Source organism: Melopsittacus undulatus, chromosome 10 (genome assembly GCF_012275295.1).
Source record: "Melopsittacus undulatus isolate bMelUnd1 chromosome 10, bMelUnd1.mat.Z, whole genome shotgun sequence".
Classification (NCBI taxonomy): domain Eukaryota; kingdom Metazoa; phylum Chordata; class Aves; order Psittaciformes; family Psittaculidae; genus Melopsittacus; species Melopsittacus undulatus.
Genome location: NC_047536.1, coordinates 3,950,605 through 3,963,872, shown reverse-complemented (window position 1 = coordinate 3,963,872; position 13,268 = coordinate 3,950,605). Strand labels below are relative to the sequence as shown.

Below are 13,268 nucleotides of genomic sequence, written 5' to 3'. Positions count from 1 at the left end.
TAAAAAAGTTCCTGCTTAGATGAGTGAGTCTAGTTCGTCTGGTCTGGTTATTGACTTCAGAGCAAAAGCAGTTGTGGATTTTCATTGTATAGTCCAGCCATGATTCCTTTTTCCAGTTGCTTAAGTCCTTTTCTGCCACCCATCAGTGTAAACTTGGATCAGTAGTTAGCACTTGCAAGAACAGATTTCATGTTCAATTAATGTCTTAAAAAAGGAGCATTAATAACTGTATATAGCATTGTTAGCTTTCAGTCTTCTGGCAGTTGTGTATATTTTCCCATTAATTTCTGGAAGGAATTGTATCCCAGCGTTTTTGATGCTTGAGAAGATGATTAATTTCATTCTTTGAAAGGTAAATTTGTAGATACTGTTTCCAGAGTGGGAAATAAGCATGAAATAAGTGGTCACAGTGTTCTGCTTGCCACTGCCACTACAACAGTACAGATTCACACCGCAATGAATGAGTAGTCTGTGGATGTTATCCCCAAAATGCCAAGCCACAAAGGTGAACACTGAGAACAGATGATGAGAAAATACAAAGGAATTGGAAAACTGGGAATTTTTTCGAGCACAGGGAGCACTAAAGTTCCTTTGAAGACTGGTCATATTACAAGCTCAGAAGTTTTGTAAGCCTTGGTGTGCTCAGGTGGTCTTGCATGATGGATCCCCTGGTGTCTGAAACAGATGCTGCTTGGTTATTATGGGTTCCTGCTCTGGACTGCTGCTGTATTTTCACAAAACCTAGAGGAATTAAACTTTTGGAGGTGATGGGGGGTAATTTAGGCTCACCTTTCAAACATGGCTAAAATGAACTTCTGAGTAGTTGGAGAGGATTGAAGAGCATAAGGTAGGACACAGGGAGATTATGTGGAATACAGACATAAATATGCTCCTTGTTTCAAGTGGAGAGCTGTTTCCTTTAGGTAGTGTGGATGTTTCTTCCAACTTGTTTTTAAAATATTAAATGCTGATTTCTCCATAGAATAACTGTAGTTCACTAAAAATAATGTGAACAGTCATGGTGATCATAGAATCCTAAAATGGTTTAGGTTGGAAGGGACCTTAAAGCTCATCCAGTTCCAACCCCTGCCCCAGGCAGGGACACCTTCCACTGGAGCAGCTGCTCCAAGCCCCTGTGTCCAACCTGGCCTTGGACACTGCCAGGGATGGGGCAGTCACAGAGCTCAATATCCAGGGCAGAGCTTCTCCAGAGCAGAGCTGCTCCAGCCTTTGTAGCATCTCTGTGGCCTCCTCTGGACTCTCCCCAACAGCTCCACCTCCCTCTTGTGCTGCTGCCCCAGAGCTGGATCAGGGCTGCAGGGGGGGCCTTCCCAGAGTGCAGCAGAGGGGGAAGAATCCTCTCCCTCGACTGCTGCTCACGCTCTGGGGGTGCAGCCCAGCACACGGGGGGCTTCTGGGCTCAAGTGCACACTGAAGCTGGGTTAAGGGGAGCTTAGGAGATAGTTTTGCCTGTCTTAAATAATTATTTTTTCAATGGAAATAGTTTTTAATGTCCTTTCTGATTTTACACCTGTGAGAATACAGGAAAAATGGGCCAAGTCTGTAGCATCTGCCTTCCTTCTGCTTCAGTGACAAAGTAATAGTTTTGGTGTGCTTTTCAGTAAGTGGTGGCAGAATGTTTAGTCTGCAGGGTCTGTTCTTACAAATTGGGCTGAGGTTAGGCTCTTTTCTGCTCATCATCATCATGGGGTATGGCTAATGCAGTATCAGCTATTGTATGATGAGAGCAACTCAGAAGCTGATCCATACTCATTGTTTTTCCACAACTGCCAACAATGTTTCCTTTAGCATGTCAAACGACAGTGGAGTGTAATGGATGGCATAATTGCAAGAATAACTTAAGATACCTCTATGCTTTTGATTCTCTTAATTACCTTTAAGATGTTAATCATGTTACTTGCACGGTCCCATCCAACTTGTTCCTTTTCCTTAAGTGAATTACAACTTTGACCCCTTGAGCACTGCTGTTTCACTCTGCATTAGGAAAGAAAGTCCCTTCCATATGTGTTTTGTGTGTTAAAGCTCTAAGAGAGCTCTACACCGAGTCAGGCAAGTAAAGCTCTGCCTGACTGCTTCTGAAACTTGTTTCTAAAGCCATAAATGTTGTGCGTAGCATGATCTGAGTGACTGTTTCATTTCTGATGCTAATCAGCTTTAGAGAGCTGACATCCCACGTTTGGGTTTCATTTTCATACAAAATGATATTTACACATTGAGCTTTGAAATTGCTGTGGATTTTAATTGTTCTAATTTATTATTGAAATGGAACCAAACCTTCATCTGGTACCTATAATAAACAGCTGCTCTTGGTTTTCACCATTTTCTATAGAACTGCAGAAACTCTTGTACAGGCATAAGATTGGGGCATAATTTTTTGCTTTGAAAAGCACACCAGTAAGTACTGAATGCATTTTACTAAAGAAAATTGATAGGGTTTAGTACCTACTTCAGAAACTGTTTATAAAACTAAATACTCAGTGTCGGTGTGAAATAGGTACATGCAGCTATTTCAGGCCTTAATGTGTCTTCAACTTAGTCCTGTGTGTTTGGAATAATGCTAGCGAGTCTATCTTAAGTATCTGTGCTTTGGACCTGTTCCTACTATGTTAATTAGGGTAAATATTTTACTTAATGTCTCTTTTTAATGTGAGCAATTTAAATCTGTGCACTTCTGCAAGCTATAAAAATCTTAAGAATAGATTTGGTGGCTAAGCAAAGCATTTGTGTGTTTGTGCTTGGTATGCAACTTTCAAGGCTCTGTGTATTCATAGGAGATTGCCATGTTTTAACATCAAAAAACACTTAAGTTTCTGCTTGTTAAAAATCTGGTTTTAACTGTGACCAGTGTTTGACAGAATTTGTAAAAATTATGCATTTTAATAAAGGGCTTCTGCTTAGTAATTCACAGTTGATCCTTAAAACTCAGTGGAATATTAGCTTCATAAAGACTAGGCTTTATGTTTTAAAAGTGTACAGGTCAAGATAGAATCATCATAGAATGGTTTGGGTTGGAAGGGACCTTAAAGCTCACCCAGTTCCAACCCCTGCCACAGGCAGGGACACCTTCCACTGGAGCAGCTGCTCCAAGCCCCTGTGTCCAACCTGGCCTTGAACACTGCCAGGGATGGGGCAGCCACAGCTTCTCTGGGCACCCTGTGCCAGCGCCTCAGCACCCTCCCAGGGAAGAGCTTCTGCCTAAGAGCTCATCTCAGTCTCCCCTGTTCTGGCAGGTTCAAGCCATTCCCCTTGGCCTGTCCCTACAGGCCCTTGTCCCAAGCCCCTCTCCAGGTTTCCTGCAGCCCCTTCAGGCACTGGAGCTGCTCTGAGGTCTCCCCTTCAGGAGCCTTCTCTTGTCCAGGCTGCCCCAGCCCAGCTCTCTCAGCCTGGCTCCAGAGCAGAGCTGCTCCAGCCCTCGCAGCATCTCTGTGGCCTCCTCCGGACTCCAGCTGATATGCATATGTGCCTTTGCTGTTGTGGAAATGTTTGCTGATTGCAGTTACCTTTATTGAGAATCTTGGTTTAGCTCAATTAAATGTTAATGAATGTTTGGTACTAGAATTACACCACAAGCAAGATTCTGAAAAAGCCTTGGGTTAATGAAGAGAATAAAACCAAGCTGAGCACTTGTCACTTGGGTTTTGTCTCTCTCATGTTTGGGTTTGGTCTGATAGTTCCATAAAGCATCCTCCTGTAGATGGACGATCAGGTCTCAATCTGCTGGAGAACATTCCTAACAGGTATAAAACAAGCCTCACGTTAGGAAGGAGAATTTTCCATGTATTTTTGGGACTATATGGAGATGACTCTCCTTAGGAACTGTGTTCTGGCCCTGTCTCTAAATGCTTCATATATGTTACAGTAAAATGACTTTTTAAATTAGATTTTGAGAAGGACCTAGGACTTACACTTGATAGTTCTGATAGCTTGATACTTCTGAGTTCTGCACATGCCACAGGAAGGCACCAAAACCAATGTGATAGTTCTGTTTGCACTCTGGAGCATAGTCTTTTTTGCTTTGTTCCCCGAACTCGGGAGGAGAAGCTTTGTTTTGGGATGCTGGAGTCAGCTGTCTGATGGTGCTGTGAGTTTTCTGCCTCTCTTCGTCTGAGTAATGGCATTAATGACTCCTGGTGCCTCAACAGTTGTTTGCCAACTCCTTATCTCTGCTTCAGATAGTCCTATTGACAGCCAGAAATGGTGAGATTGCTCTTTCTGGGGAAGACCTTGCTTTTGGATGAATTGATGGTGGTACCTTGGTCAATCAGGTTCCATTTCCAGATTTGAAGCATGAGAGGTGGCTTTGGATACAGACTTTCACAACTGTTCTTTAAAGTATTGTTACTGAACAGAGATCAAAGGCAGTTGTGTGGAAGACTGAACAATGGCAAAATATTGTGTCATGTACCATTTTTCTTGATCAGTTCTATGCAACTGCATTTAATCTGTGTAACTTTTTGTAAAGTAGTATTTCACAAGGAAAAGACTAAAAGCATTCGAACATATGTCAATGAATACACACGTGGTATTATTCAGACATCACATTCATTTCTAAATAGAAAAGCATAAAATCATGTACTTTGGCAACCTGGTGTTTGCCTGGTGCCACAAGGTGTTAGGGTAGAAAACCAGCACTGGTGTGTGCTACCATCTTGATTGACTGTGAACCAAATACTTTTATGATCTCATAATTGTGATCTAAATCAAATTCTTTTGACACTTTTTAAATGGCATGTAAGTTACTACTCACAAAAAGGATTTAAAATACAACATGGGTTTCTAGTAATGGAATATGCTGTATATGGAACTCCTAAAGTGTTTGTGCTTGCCTCCAAAGCACTTCTTTGCCATCAAAAGCTAAATGATGCAGTAGTCCTAACCCAAGAGGCAGATCAAGTCCCCTCCAAAGCTGTCCTCTTCATTGCCTTCTGAAAGATAACACGGGTATGTTAGTAGAGGGGCAAAACCCCAGACCCACCACCACCAAAATGCCACAGAACCATGTGCTTGAGTTCGAAGGATGCTTCTCAGTGTAGCCTTTTTACTAGGCTGATAGCTGGTAACTTCACAGCTCCTCGGAGCACACATCTCTCTGAGGAGGGTAATCATTCAGTTTGTTGCCAGGAGATGGCAGCAACAGATAAACGTTTAAAATACTGGTTTGTGCATGAATTCCTTTGAATAACTTCTGTTTGTTGCTTTATCCCTTGGGAATTGTTTGTTGCACACCTGACATGTTCATGATCTTTACACTTCAAAACTCACTCAAAACCCTAAGTGAGGTGTCAGCGATAGATCTGAGTGCCAGCGTGGCTGCTTTGCCTCAGAACCTTGCTTTAAGTACATGTTTGAAATAAGGGTAGAGTTAGGTTTGCTTAGTACTCTTTGACTAAAAGCATTTAAGTTTCCCTCCTCTCAGAACGTGAGTATATATGTGATGATTGGTTTACTAAATGATGCCCATTGGACAAAATCACATTTCTCAACTGTGGAATGAGAAGAGAATCGGATGGATGTGTGCCTGTTCAGCGTGGACCCTGTTGCCCCATCTTTACTAGAGATAAATAGTGGTATTTTGTCCACAGTGTTGCCAGGGACAGCTGTTCCTTCAGCAGTACAGTTTATATGTTGACCTTTGCATTATTCATTTGCTCTTTCACCTGTGATCTTTCAGATTCACCAGTAAAGGGTTTTACTCCTTGAAAGTGCAGACACTGAAATCTTTGACTGTCATCAGTGTATCTTGTGCTCCTGGCTTTTCTTGGAACCCAGATATAGCTGGGGTGTGTTTTTCTTCTAACAATGGGAAGTTAAAGCTGTCAGAAAAGATTTGTTTGATGTGTGCCTCTGCTCTTCATCCACGCTATCACTGATTAAATATGCCTATCGGATGGAAGGGACAGGGTCACATCATTGTGTCTCTGCAAGAGCTGGAAGCTGGAGGCTGGTGCACTTGTCATTCTGCCTCATTTTGCAGAAATTCTGTTGGCATCAGAGTGTTCTCCTCCCTTTTTAATAATTTCTGGGTCTGCTGCTTTACCTGTAGCCTGCTTTGGTGTTTAATCCTAGTTTCTTCCATCTTCCAAAGTTAGTCATTCACTTTCATATTTGATGTGTAGCCTTGAAACAGCCTGATGCCAGTTGAACTGAATTATCAATTCTGTCATTTCATAGCGCTATAGACTCTTATTACTTAATGATATGACTAAATATCCCTATGTGAGACAAATATTAATACACCTTTACCCCTGAACTGTGTACGTGCACTAACTTCTCTTGAGAGGGAAAGGAGGGTGAGATAAGTTCAGGTGTTGTATAATGGCTACTGAAAAGAAAATGGTGCAGTGAAGCAGGAGCCTTAAGCACCTCTTGTACAGGAACCTCAATGTACAGCTCTACTCATACAGAGTTTGAATTAATCATAGAATCATAAAATCATAAAGTGGTTTGGGTTGGAAAGGACCTTAAGATTATCTATTTCCAGCCCCCCTGCTATGGGCAGGGATGCCTCACACTAGACCATGCTGCCCAAGGCTCTGTGCAGCGTGGCCTTGAACACTGGGATGGAATTATGGTGGTTGTCATATCCTCTGCACTGTTTGCTTTGGGAACTGTTTGCTTGATGCAGAACATTTTTTCTAGGCCTCTTCAAAATGCATGTTCTCTGGGCTGAGATAATACATAGGGGATTGTGTTGTGTGATTCCAGTGTTACAGATTTAACAGATTCTATGATGTACTTGCTCTGCATGGGCTGATCTTACACTGTCAAACACAACTATTTGTATGGAAATTCTCAATAACAGTTAGATCTGTTCCTGTTAAAACATGGCCTGTGCCCTGTTCACACTTGCAACCTTCACAATCAGGGGGATGCTTACTCAGCAGACCTGTTTTCCTTACTTTTCTTAGCTAGCTGTGTCCTCCACTTTGCACAGTGAATTAATTTGTCTCCTTGATACCCAGAGATTCATGACTCTTGAAAATGACCTTGCAGTGATTATGTTTTATGGAAGAACCTTGAGAACTGCTTCTTTCATCACAGTAAGATAAACATATCCTAAGTAAACTGTATTTAGAACCTGCAAGTTGTTATTTACTAGAAAGGCTGGGAGGCATCTGGCTGGAAGACTGCTTTTGTGACTTATTTCAATGCCCTGGTATTTTCTTCAACTGCTTATGTAGGAAATGGTGCAGCTTAAAGCTGCTCTGAGACATGGTATTGTTATAAGAGAGACTTTACTGCTTTGAAAGTGGTTAGATTTGAGACCCACAGGTTATTTGGACCTTGTTATGCTTTTAGGCACTTGAACCTGTTATGACTGGTATTGAAAGGTGTGTTTAAAACTTATTTACGTGGTAGAAGCTTCCACCATTCTTCTGAATTAGAGAAGAAATGAACACACTTCATGTATTGTTTTTTCCTTTTGATTGCTGTTCATTTTTACAAAGGGCATGCCAAATGTAGTGTGTAGTGGAGGACTATATGAGTACACTTTGTTAATTCTTAAAATAAGAGTAGTTTCTTTGATTTTTTGAGGCCTATTTGAAGCCTAAATTAGGCTGTCATGGGATAAAGTGGAAAATTAGAAAGGTCATCATCCCTGACTTTGAAAGATGTTTTTCATGCTTGGCCAAATGGCATACATGATTCATGAAGATGGAGTTATTCTAGATCTCTGATCTAGTGGAGTTTTGGGGAAAGTGGAATTGCAGGTCCTTTGAAATAAGTGACAGACTTTCCAGTGATTGTTTTTGTGGGACCAGTGACACTGGAGCTGGAATGTGAGCAAGAAAAGTTGGATGCTATTTTAACTTTAGTGCAAGTAGATTGTCTGAGTGGTTTCTATGTTGGTCCCTCTATTCAACTACAATCACATTTTTGAATCTAACACCCTCAGCAAAAGACGAGTTCTAAGCAAAGATCAGAGACAAATGAATGCAGCATTCTACCTGGTTATGTCTTGATAGATCTGTGATACCAGCTCACTGTATTCATCATCTTTACTGATGTGCCTATTATTTTTATCAGGCTTCAGCCCAAGTATCCAGAGCTGTTGGATAAGTATTAACTGATTATTATGAAGTAACATACTGCAGCACATTGCCTTACGTAGATGTGGATTAGTGGGCAGGACCCCAATTCTGGTATATTTGAATTTGCTGATGTGTTGAGTGCACTTAATATGTGAATCTAACTCTACCAGGATAGATCACATGGGTTAATAGGCTGCTTCTGGTAGTGAGGATCTTCACGGTGAAAGCAAGTGCTTCCCCAGTGCACTAATAACTATTGCTTGTTGACCAATATAACTTGTGCTGCAGATGAAATCAGAGCCCTGGTAGATAGAATCATAGAATTGAATCCTAGAATGGTTTGGGTTGGAAGGGATCTTAAAGATCATTTAGTTCCATCTCCCCTGCCATGGGCAGGGACACCTTAGGTGTTCCTGGGATATCTGAGTGCTGCCAAAGGGCTTTTGTTTGGAATAATGTTGTTTTACTTGGGTGTTCTTGTGTGATACATTGCTGAACTCATTGTTTGACCCAGTAAAGCTAGTGTCCTCAGATAGCAGTGCACGCACTCGCGCGTCCTTCTGTTACCATAGAAAGCATCATGCCCTAAGGGTGGGAGAGCAGCAGATGCAGGAAAGGTGCAAAGGTATTATCAGTTCATGTGGCTATTCCAGATACATTGGGAAATCTTTGTGAAGCTAAACTAAATTGATTTTGCACTAGAATTTATGGTGCAGAAGCTTCCCTGTGAGGGTGCTGAGGTGCTGGCACAGGGTGCCGAGAGAAGCTGTGGCTGCCCCATCCCTGGCAGTGCTCAAGGCCAGGTTGGACACAGGGGCTTGGAGCAGCTGCTCCAGTGGAAGGTGTCCCTGCCCGTGGCAGGGGTTGGAACTGGGTGAGCTTTAAGGTCCCTTCCAACCCAAACCATTCTATGATAATTCTATTATTCTATCTGAACAAAAGTCAGGGGTTGACTTGGCACCTGCAGATTACAGGAGTAGAAAAGATGTTCTTGCATTTTATGTGAGATAATTTTTGCAGGTTTTCTGCTTGCACTCTTCCTATGTCTGTGTTTGTTCCTGTGTAGTCCTGTCTTCTGAATTGAAGTATCCATTGTTATGCAAAGAAATAGTAAAAGAATTGACATTTTATTACTGCTGGTTAGTAAACCATCTGCTTTATGATGATAATCTTTTTCGGATCATGTCATACAATGCATTAAGTGCTCAAAAAGTCCAGGATTCTGTGCCCAGAAGCAAAATGCTTTCTACTGCTTGCACACTGCTAAATGTTGGGTTGTGCTCATTCTTGCTCTGTGGAAATGGGACAGTCCAGCAGACAGACTGTACTGGGAAAGGAGTGAAGTGTCACAGATTTTGATGTATGTGTGTGGATCAATCTGTAACTGGTGCTTTTGGGTATCATAATTGAATTACCATGTTGCTCTAGTGCCTTAAAGCTGTGCTGGATTCTCTGAATGTATTGCAAAGCTTGTTCAGTAGTTTACTGTGAAGTGATTGACATTTGCTTGCCTTTATTTCTTTATAGAGCAAGGCTTAGATCACATAGCAGAAAACATCCTTTCCTATCTTGATGCCAGATCACTCTGTGCAGCAGAGCTGGTATGTAAGGAATGGCAGAGAGTCATCTCTGAGGGAATGCTATGGAAAAAATTGATTGAAAGAATGGTACGCACAGATCCACTATGGAAGGGACTGTCAGAACGAAGGGGTTGGTAAGTACTGTGACAGTAACTGAATGCACCTTTTACAGTGTTCTCCTTTACAAATTGCCCTAATCAAGACCTCTGCCAAAAAGTAAGTTTATAGTAAATTGGTGTCACCAAGATGCTTAAGTCTGCTATGGAGCTATCGGCTCCTGTTTCTGCTTTGGCTGTGTCTCCTCTCCTTTTCACAGATGAGCTATTTCCAATTCAACTTTATTTTTCCTTAAAATGTAAAATAGATTGGGCTGCAGAAGCTTCTCTCAAAGAGAAACCATTTATGTTTGTGGCAAAGGTGGGTTTATTTTATCCTTTTAAGAGTATCCCAGGGGTTGAGGCTTCTGCTTTAGAAACCTGTTTCTCTGTGCTCTCTAGTGGTGTGCCTAGGAAAATGCAAGGCATGTTGTAAAGAGCACTAGACAACACCCTGTCAGCTAAAAGCTTAATGAAACAGTGAACACTAATTTGGAAAACCATAAGGAAAACACCTGTTGCCTTTTTAGCCTTGGACATTTTAAATAAAGCTGTCAAATTGTAACAAGGGTTGTAACAGCAATACTGAACCTCTCACAAGTGTTGTGTGTGCATATGTCATCAGGTTTTGTTCTGTGCAGATTTTGAATTCCTTTAAGGTTTGGATTCTTTGTGCTACATTGAAAAATATGTCTCTGGTTCTTTCTAGGGATCAGTACCTGTTTAAAAACAGACCAACAGATGGCCCTCCAAATTCATTTTACAGGTCCTTATACCCAAAGATAATACAGGATATAGAGGTATGTTTTCCAATACATAGTATCTGCAAGAGAAATAACATTGCATATTGTTAGTGTTTCAAAGGTGGTGCATGTTGGAGCACTGAAGCCTATCATACGTATTCACATCACTATGACTTTGTGAGCTCTGGTTTGTCAGACTATGTAAAAAGAGCCTCAGCAATTTACTGCCACAGTATGTGCATTAAGTGTTAACAGCATCCTTTATGCATGTAAAGGTTTTTGGAACTCTTCTATGGGACTATGGATTTTAATAGCTGTTTTAAGACACATTACTCCAAGACAACTCCACATACTGATGAATGTTCTTATGCATTAGTTACACTCACTTTGTGATCTGAGGTTTAATATCGTAAACACCAATCAGTTAAAACTTTGCCTATTTAGTAACTTATTACTTCTAAAGCGTTGCAAATACAGCTTTCTTCACGGTATAGGATGTTTTTCCCCTTGCAGTGATTTGATGAGAACAATAATCAGTCCTACAATGCTAAACCCCACAAGGGTGTCAGTGATGGAAAACTGCAGCAATGGCTATTCTTTTCTTTGATGTAGAATTTTGCATGTCTTGCTTAAGATTGGGTTTGCTCACTCATTTAAAAGAGTTCCTGATAAATCAGGATCATCTTAGTACTCTGCCTAGCAGCAGAAATCTGTCTTGCTCAGTTTGCTGCGTACCCACCACAAAATAAGTTTACCACAGGCTTTAATGGATTTATTTCAATCACGTGATGGATGTGAAATTATTGGTCTGAAATTCATTAGTGGGGAAACATATGTTTTGATATTGCAGACAGATGTGAACTAATGGACTCATTCTGCTGTGGCAAATGGGAATTTGTGTTGCTTGGCACTCAGTAAACAAAATTATTCAGACCTCTTTGCCTATCTGTGAAAGGTATCTGCTGGAAAACATAATCCCATTTCAAATATTGTCTTTATAACTCTTGCTACACAATTTATAAGCTCTCAAAGATAAAGAACTAGGCATGAAATGTAGCCTAAACAAAGTGAGATCAGACTTGATATTTACTTGTGAGCTGAATGATACACGCTTTATTTGGAAGGAGATGGCTTCTCCCTACAAGGAATGAGAGAGTGATATTGCAGTGATAAGAAGCCGGTGGGATTAAGAACTCTTAATGTGGTATTTTCTGGCTTTCTGCAAAACTCTGGCAGAGTTCAGTGAAGAAAATGGGCAAAAAGCAGTGTGAAAACCTTTGTGTAGAACAGAGTTCAGAATCATTATAATGCATATTTAAAGTTTCAGAGTAACTTATTTGTTCAGGTGTAGGTGGAACATTTGTGTGGGAATTGTTCTTATTAGAGATAAGAGGATTCCTTAGAGATATTCTGAGAACTCTGAGGCCTTTTGAACTGTCACAATTGGGTTTTTAATACCTTGATTCTTTAGTTGTTGTAGATTTGCTAGTGCCATGCACAGAAATGAAGCTCCTCAATTGGAATATTCTTGCTGATATAATAAAACCCCAAACCCTTTATGCTTCTCTCATCACCAATATTAGATAAAAATAAGTTTCAGTCTCTGAATATTGGGGAGTGGGGAAAGGATGTGTCACTAAAAACATACAGTAGTAATGAATGTATTAACAAAGATGAATTTCATTGAATTAACAATAAAGATATTGAACCCTCAAAATAAGAGAAAAAATTGCACTGCATAGCCTGAAAAGTAAAGGCTGATCTGTTCAAAATGAATAGAAAATACACTGGTGTTTGGAGATCAAGAAACATGGCCCTGAGGGGAGAGTGGAGATTGTGAGGGGAGAGGAGAGGTGGCCATGGGGTGTGAGCGGTGACCATGGGGCATAAGGGGTGGTCGTGAGGAGAGATCTTGAGAGGTGGACATGTACAGGAAGCAGCTATATAGAGGGCAGATGTGGGAGGGATGGCTGTGAGTGGAGATCATGAGGGGCAGCCATAAGGGGAGATTTGAGAGGGGATCAGTTTGCCCTTAGTGACACGGTTTAGCGGTGGGCTTGACAGTCCTGGGGTAATGGTTGGACTCGATCTTAAAGGTCTTTTCCAATGTAGTGATTCTATGATAATGCTCTTTAACACCCTAACTTTCTTCCTGCTCAGAAGCTTTTATCTTTAATTTTATAAAGCTCAGGTGGATGCTGTGATCACCCCTTACTCTGCATGTTCTGCAGTTATCTCCTGACAGGCTTTGAGGTGGAGCTGGCAGGGTAGAAAGTGCTGTAAAACACGCTGTGCCACTAGCATTTAAAAATAGTAACGTGAGTAAGGAGTGTGGGAAGCCAGTTGTCTTTGCTGCTACATACAAGGAGTAAAGCTGTTGCCATAGTTTCTGCCCATTCCATGCTGTCCATAGTTTCTATCTAATGGTGATATCCTCAGCTATGTTAAATATTACTGGGGCATGCAGAGAACTCCTGTGTGTCCTACTCAGATGGAGGGAGGTAAGAATAGAGAAGAAGAATTAGGGCTGTCTGGGGGAAATCTGTAGTTCTGTACTTCCCATTCCCTGCTTGTCTCTAGAAGTCTGTGGAAAAAAAATGGTTGATAGCAGTTGTCAGTCACTTGAGGGAGAATTTTGGGTACTGTTTGCCTCTGTTTGGCCAAATACAAGAAACAAATGTGTCTTTGTCCAGGCTTCTGGAGTGGGGAAGTCTCTCATGGAAAACTGCTGGCTACTTCCTGAATCATCACTGCTCAGTTTCTACAGGCAGTGTGGTTCCCACTCTTGTCCTTCGA

At 41.2% G+C, this 13,268-nt stretch overlaps 1 protein-coding gene across 6 annotated transcripts in view; it reads left to right on the top strand.

The window, feature by feature from the left end:
• FBXW11 (F-box and WD repeat domain containing 11) overlaps window positions 1–13,268 on the top strand; it is a 79,395-nt gene that overhangs the window by 43,408 nt on the left and 22,719 nt on the right. For all 6 annotated transcript variants that reach the window (XM_034066796.1, XM_034066795.1, XM_034066797.1 and 3 more), the window contains 2 exons: window positions 9,582–9,768; window positions 10,439–10,529. In XM_034066796.1, coding sequence (XP_033922687.1) covers window positions 9,582–9,768; window positions 10,439–10,529 — 278 coding nt within the window. The remainder of the gene's footprint in view (window positions 1–9,581; window positions 9,769–10,438; window positions 10,530–13,268) is intronic.